At 38.3% G+C, this 7,717-nt stretch overlaps 1 protein-coding gene across 1 annotated transcript; it reads left to right on the top strand.

Annotated features, from left to right (window-relative positions):
* Window positions 1-2,362: 2,362 nt before the first annotated feature.
* LOC146890796 (olfactory receptor 2B6-like) lies at window positions 2,363-3,331 on the top strand. The gene has a single exon (XM_085679648.1). It carries the CDS (start codon window positions 2,363-2,365, stop codon window positions 3,329-3,331), a length of 969 nt encoding a protein of 322 aa, XP_085535774.1.
* Window positions 3,332-7,717: the final 4,386 nt, after the last annotated feature.

The raw sequence follows: 7,717 nt of genomic DNA, 5'->3' as shown, positions 1-7,717 counted from the left end.
CCTAGGTTAATCCATAGTTCTTAGAAAACTAACAGAACAAGTTCCTACAAGTATGTTAAAATATATAAATGAGATCTTCTGTGCCATAGCATTCGAGAACAGATGCTAAAGGATTTTGAAGAGTGGAAAAAGCTTGCTACAGTGATTATGACAAGGGCTCACTAGGAAGTTGTTGGAGAGACTGGATAGATGACTCAGCAGTTAAGAATATTGACTGTTTTTCTACATAAGCTGGGTTCTGTTTCCAGCATTAACACAGAGGCTCAAAAAATATCATTAATTCAAGTTCCAGGAATCCTTTGCCCTCTTCAGGTCTCTGTGGGCACCAAACACTCATCTGGTGCACAGATATCTATACAGGGGAAACATGCCTTAATGCAAAATACTTTTTAATTTGTGTTGAAAAACAGAAGTTGTTGGAATGATTATTTTACTACATGGAAGTCTTTTGCTTTGTTTTTAATGTAGGCATCTTACCTAGGATAGCAGATAGTCAAAAAAGACGATTCATATCTTAGTCTGGGTGGCCCCTATAAAATCTCACAAAGTGGGTGAGCCTTCAGTGAAATGAGGGCTGTGCATCTGCTTCTAACTATAACAAATTAGTCTGCTCTTAAGATGATGATTTGTAGAGTAATTCAGATTTGGTCAGTGGAATGTAATGTTAACATCATGTTTGAATATTCATTTTTACAGGGATGACTTTTTATGAAACACTAGTAAATAAAATGTATATTTTTCAAGCATTGTTTTACTCCATTCTTTGATTTTGTTGTATTACCATTTACTTTAGCTGCAAAGAAAGGCAAAAAATAAATCCAGGAAACATAAAATTGCTGAGATTTTAATGCCTCTTTGTCTGAAGTAACATAGCTGCTGAAGAACATTTCTGAGGTTGGAAACTATATTCACAATACCAGAGTGACTAACAGAAAGTAATGCATCCCTGATAATTGATCAAATTTTTATACTAGGAAAAAAAAAGCATTGAGCTCAATTGATAAAGAAGTATCTCTACATACTCTAACAAATAACTGATGGAACAATCACAGAGCTTGGTCTCTTGGTGAAGCTCCTAACAGAGAGAGCAGAACCTCTCCCTGATGGTTAACTATTTGTAACCTGTTACTTGTGTTGTATTACCTTTCCCCACCTCAATGTAAGGGGAGAAGCTGGGTCCTGCCTCAAGTTGATGTGCCAAGCTTTGTGTAAGTCCTTGGGAGCCCTGACACTTTTGGGATGGAGATGGAGAAGTACATGGTGAGAGGGGTAGATGGAAAATGGGAAAAGACAGGAGGGAAGCAGGAAGGGGAAACTGGTTGGTTTGTAAAATAATTGGAAAAGGTGTTACTTAAATGAAAAAGAAATTATCTCTGCAAAATGGATAAATTAGCCATAATTTATCATGAATTGTTGAATCTAAAACTTTCACTAAACAGTTATAAAACAAAACACATAAATGCCAAAAATAATAACACTGTTATTGTAGCTTAACTCATTTGTTTAATAAAATAGGAGGCTGCTGATAACTGTACTAATAAGAAGAATAAATATTAACAGTGCATAAACTATTTGACTCAATCTCAAGTACACAAAGAAGGCTTGTTTAAATAACAAATATCCTCATTCCTCAAACAGAAGATTTGATCAATCAGCTCAGGAGAGTTCAACCATCCATTGTCAGAGCTCAGAGCTCTTCTTATCAAATTCTCTGATTGTCTCTGGACATGTTCATATGTTTCTATAATGCCTTTAGCACTGCTGTTTTAATTAGCTCCTCAGCTTTATGCCACCTGTACTTTCAGATAATCAGAAATTGCCTTTAAAATTTAGTATAATAAATAGATTATAATAGAAAAGTTTTTAGATTATTATGTTATTTTTGTGCATGTAGAAGCTATATGTATATGTGTGGATATGCAGACATTATGTGTGCTGTGGGTGTGTTGTGTATATAAAATCCAGAGTACAGTTCAAGTTTTTTCTACATATGATTACTACTTTATGTTTTGATATTGTGCCTTCAACTAAGCTTGGAACTTACCAATTCAGTTACACTAGCCAGCCAGCAAACCCTAGAAAAATAACCAATGTTTTCTTAAGCTGAGCTGGTATTATATTGATCTGTTTCCAATGTGAGCATTTTACCTGAGTACTGGAGATAGAACTTATGTCCTCTTGCTTTGGCAGAAGGATTTATTCTGACTCAATTATCTGTGAAGCACACCCGCCATGTAATTTCAACCACAGAATACCAATCCTGTCTTTGAAAACTCCAACCAACAAATCAAGAGTCTTTGCCATGCCTATAATACTAACTTTCTTGATACTTCTTTACATTAGGTGAATCAGACTGCAAAGAATGACAGTCATCAATAAAAGTCACCCAGAAGAATTCATTCTGCTTGGCTTTGCAGACCGTCCTTGGCTGGAACTTCCTCTCTTCATCATTCTTCTGGTAACATATCCACTGGCCATGTTGGGCAACATTGCCATCATTCTGGTGTCCATATTAGACCCCCATCTCCACAGTCCCATGTATTTCTTCCTCACCAACCTCTCCTTTCTGGACATGTGCTACACCACAAGCATTGTGCCTCAGATGCTAACTAACCTTGGAGGATCAACAAAGACCATCAGCTACATGAGGTGTGTAGTTCAGCTTTATTTCTTTGACACAATGGGGGGCACAGAATGTGTCCTCCTGGCTCTTATGTCCTTTGACCGCTATGTTGCCATCTGCAAACCTCTGCACTATAGCCTTATCATGAATCGGCGTACCTGCCTCCTGTTAGTGTCCGCTGTGTGGCTAACTGGAATTACCTATGCTGTCTCAGAGGCCACTGTGACACTGCAATTGCCACTGTGTGGCCACAATAAGCTGGATCACTTGGTGTGTGAGATTCCAGTTCTGATAAAAACTGCCTGTGGTGAAAAAGAGACCAATGAGCTTGCTCTCTTTGTGGTATGCATATTTATCTTAGCTGTTCCCCTGTGCTTTATTCTTGCCTCCTATGCTAGTATTGGACAAGCTGTACTGAAAATCAAATCTTCAGAGGGAAGGAAAAAGGCCTTTGGGACATGCTCTTCTCATCTCATAGTAGTTCTCTTATTCTATGGCCCAGCCATTAGCATGTATCTTCAGCCACCCTCCTCTATTACAAAAGACCAACCCCAATTTATGGCTCTTTTATATGGAGTAGTGACACCTACTCTGAACCCCTTCATCTACACCCTAAGGAATAAAGATGTAAAGGGAGCTTTAAGTAAGCTATCCAGATACATTTTTAGTCCAAAGAGAAATTTTGTAGACATCAAACAAAATAGTTAACAAATTAGAGGCTTTTCATATAACTCATTTACTATTCAGGGCTTGTCTTTTTTTTAATGTGCTCTTACAAAAGATGTCTTGTTACTTATGTTCTTTTTAACCATGGTAGGCATTGGTTAATCTTGGGTAGTATCAACCAATATGGATGAGTGCTCTGATTTAAACATATGTTAAAATACTTGTTTTGAGGTTACTAACGTCAGAAATAGTTACTTAATTAAGAGTTAATCATTTAATTTATAACAAAATTACATTGCTTCAAGTTAATTGCCATGAAAATCACATTGTAACCATTCAACAACGGCTCTTTAATTTGTCATTTGTGAAATAAATCTTTATATTCTTTAAGTTTTCTCAGATTCTTGAGGGACAGCGTTCTATATAGAATGAAGCAGAAACTGCATTTAATAAGCTATTTTGTAAGGCCATAGACTTTCTTTATGTTGATGCTTACAAGATTCATCATTATTTTTTCTTAAAGATAAATACATCTTTGGTGTGAGGAATTGAGGAATTTATCACTAAATCTGTAAAAAGTAGGATAAAAGATGAAAATATGTTAGTTATTTTTTAACATTTCTATGGAATATCTGGGTCAGTTAAATAACAAGAAAGTAATATGTAATGACATCTGGGGTCATTTCTGTTCATATACCTACAAGAAGATGGAATGCCTTGTAAAAACAGGAATAGTACAGGGGAAAGAGCCACTGCTTGTAGGTACACAGGTCTTTCCCCGTTTCTTCATGGCGATTCTCAGGGCCATTTGACCTCTGGCTCCCTGGAGATTCTGCACTAACACTGGCTTGAGGGTATAGTTTAGAAAGAACTTGGCTCTCTTTTATTATGGCAATTCCACCTGTAAACAAGGTTCCAGCTGCAGGCCCTATATGCCTGCCATGCCTGGGTCCCACAGCTGATTCTGCCTGAGGCGCTGGGCACCTGTCATCTCTACCACTGCTCCTGATGGGAGGGGGCCGTGCCCTTTTGAACCCTCTTGCCCACTGGTATAAATATCCGACTTGAGTTTAATAAAGTGGCCATTTACTCTTTGGTAAGTGAGCAGGTCTCTTTGTGTGTGTCTGTTTAAACCCTTAGGACAGTCGTCCATTCTCGTGGACTCGAGTCAGGAAAAGCGCGTGCCTGAATTGGGCCTGGGTATTCACAGAAAAGTGCGGAGGCTAACAACTGCTTTGTCCGGGCTGCCTGGTTAGCTTAGCACCGAAATAACCACATAGAAACTGTATTCGTTAAAGCACTGCTTGGCCCATTAGCTTTAGTTTCTTATTGGCTAATTCTTACATCTTAATTTAACCCATTTTTATTAATTTGTATATCACCACGTGGCAGAGGCTTACTGGGTAAAATTTAGCACAACTATCTCTGTCAGTAGATCCATGGCATCTCTCCTTGATTCTGCTTTCTTCCTCCCAGCATTCAGTTCTGTCTTCACGCCTACCTAAATTCTGTCCTATCAAAAGGCCAAGGTAGTTTCTTTATTCATTAACCAATGAGAGCAACACATGAACAGAAGGATCTCCTACACCATTTCCCTTTTTCTGTTTAAACAAAAGGGAAGGCTTTAACTTTAACATAGTAAAATTACATATAACAGGTATCAAGCAAGAATTACAGTTGTAATATTTCCATTTACTTTATCTTTTATCAGAACTAAAGAAAACTATAACTATCTATCTATTCTTCAATTCCATCAAAGACCCCAGAAAGATAATATTATCTAACTAGACAGAAAATACATTGTAAGCAACTTCCAAAACTCTAGAGTTGACAGAAACATCTCACTGCCTGGACAGTCACCCAAAGTTTTTCTGTATCAGGCCCATAGTATCTGGCAGACTTTTCCATGAAGCAGAAAATTTCAAAGACAGTTCCGCCTATATTGGCAGTTTTTCAGTTACTTTCTTCTATGTCCGATAGAATAGACATTCTTGCAAATATTTTAATGAAACAGGAAACTTGAATGACTGTTTTACCTTCTTTAGACAACTTTAGCAGTCATTTCTCTGTAAGTCCTGCATGACCAGTTCACACAACATACCATCAATAGTCCATGCAAGAGAAGTTTCTTGCCCAAATGGCTAACAAACTCCATAAGGAGGCTCTCCAATGCCCATCATCCTCTTGAAGTAGCTTAGTGTATCTCATTGTCACGAAAAATCTTAAGCTATTAAAATGTTTTGAATGTCATGTTCTGAAGATTTCTGGAAGATTTGAAGAATACCTATCTAAAATTAAATATCTCTCTTTTAATCTAGAAAACCTAACTACAAGCTTGACTATTATAGATGACTATCTATTAACCTATATTTCTTAATTATACATTATATTTTTTTCTCAAAGTTTATTAGAATATAAAAGTTTCCATTTCCGCCCCTCCTCCCAACACCATCCCACTCCCCCTACTCCCTCTCCTCTTCCCTCTCCATCCCTAAGAGCAGTCAGGGTTTCCTGCCCTGTGGGTAGTTCAAGTTCCTCCCCCCTCCCTCCAGGTCCAGGAAGGTGAGTGTCCAAACAGACTGGATCCCCAAAATCCAGTATATGCAGAGGAAACAAGTCCCAGTGTCATTGTTAATGGCTTTTTAGAAAGACTCCGGGCCAGCCACATTCAGAGAATCCGGCCACATTCAGAGAATCTGGTTGGATCACGTGCTCGCTCAGTCCCAGTCAACTGGCCTTGGTGAACTCTCATTAGATCAGTCCCCTTGTATCAGTGGGTGAACACACCCCTTGTGGTCCTGATTTCCTTTTTCATGTTCTTCCTCCTTCTGCTCCTCATTTGGACCTTGGGGGGCTCAGTCCGGTGCTCCAATGTGGGTCTGCGTCTGTATCGCCATCCATCAGATGAAGGTTCCCTCTGATCTTGCCTTCTTTGCTCACGTTCTCTTTTCTTCTGCTTCTCGTTTGGACCTAGGGAGTTAAGTCCAGTGTTCCAATGTGGGTCTCTGTCTCTATCTCCATCCATCGCAGATGAAGGATCTATGGTGATTATATTTTCAAATGAACGGCACAATCACAATACCCTAATCAAGAGAAGAAACATACATATAAGAAGATTGACCCAAAACCTGCATCAACAAGATCAACCAAGATATATACCAATGCAAATCTTTATAGAACATCCCCCTTTAAATGTAAAGAAACATTTATAAACAGTATTTGGGAATTTGGGCATAGTTCTCTCCAAAATGCTTCCTGCTTATGTCAGGCAAAGTATTTTGGAGGGTGTTCATGATGACCATTCAGGGGCTCTTGGTCTATCAAACCACATTAGTCTGGAAGAATTCCACAGGTTCCCATCCTCTGTGAAAACAAAAGAAGCACCCCTTTTCCAAAGCAACATATCCTTAGACCAAAATTTTGAAGACAAAATAACTTTAAAACATACATTTTGGTTACTTAGGTCCTTCGCAGCCAAAAAATTCAAAGACAATACAATAATATACACAATCCAGACTTTCTATGTATTTTCTATCTTTACATGGTTTATTTTTCTTTACTTCCTTAATCTATGATTGTCTGTACTCTGTCTTTTTAAAGACTTTCTTTTTTAAAAAAAGATTTATTTATTTTTCTAACTCTTTATAATTTCTTCTTCTCTCTCCCAAGTCTTCATCCATTTATCCAATACTGTGACTCATTTAGAGGTCTTTTTCATATCTTTTTCATATGTCTTTATTACATATCTGTAATTCTTTTCTGACCGGAAGTGCTTCTTTTTTTTAATGCTAAGTTGGCATGGCTAGGGACAATGCAGTCTTGTCTGTGTGCTCTGCCCAGTCAAATATGCCTGAGGTATGTTCGCTGCCTCTGAGAGCCAAGCGTAATGCCCCATTTTTAGGCACATAGTGGGTCTATGTCACCATTAAGCAAATTGTAGCATGTTACTCACAAATCCTACTTAAATACTCTGCAGCTGGACCTCTTGAAAGAGTCAGAGTTTGTGCTAACATCATGAACCAAAAAACCACCTTTACAAAACCACGTGGTTTTTTTTTCTGCTGCTGCTGAATCAAGAAGACTTCTCTTAAAGGAGCTGCAGCATGCTGCCTGCAAACAGAACCCATCTAAAAAATGCCGCTAAACTTTGGTTTTTAGTGTCTAGAATTCCTTTTCAAGCCTTCTCAGGTTTTATGTGAATTTAGCTAGCACGTAGAGCACCAATTTGCTATCAGAGGCCACTTGTTTGTTTCTGGCTGCTCAGCTCTGAAATAGCTACACAGAAATTGCATTAATCAAATCACTGCTTGGCCCATCAGCTCTAACTTCTTATTGGCTAAATCTTTTTTTTTTCTCAAAGTTTATTAAAATACAAAAGTTTCCATTTCGGCCCCTCCTCCCAACCCCCTCCCACTCCCCCCACTCCCT

Source organism: Myodes glareolus, chromosome 18 (genome assembly GCF_982192425.1).
Source record: "Myodes glareolus chromosome 18, mMyoGla1.1, whole genome shotgun sequence".
In the NCBI taxonomy this organism is placed as follows: domain Eukaryota; kingdom Metazoa; phylum Chordata; class Mammalia; order Rodentia; family Cricetidae; genus Myodes; species Myodes glareolus.
This window is presented reverse-complemented; position numbering and strand designations above follow the sequence as displayed.

What these genes read in the sequence shown, in the direction of transcription:
- LOC146890796 (XM_085679648.1), top strand. Translation starts at nt 2,363, where the DNA reads ATGACAGTCATCAATAAAAGTCACCCAGAAGAATTCATTCTGCTTGGC.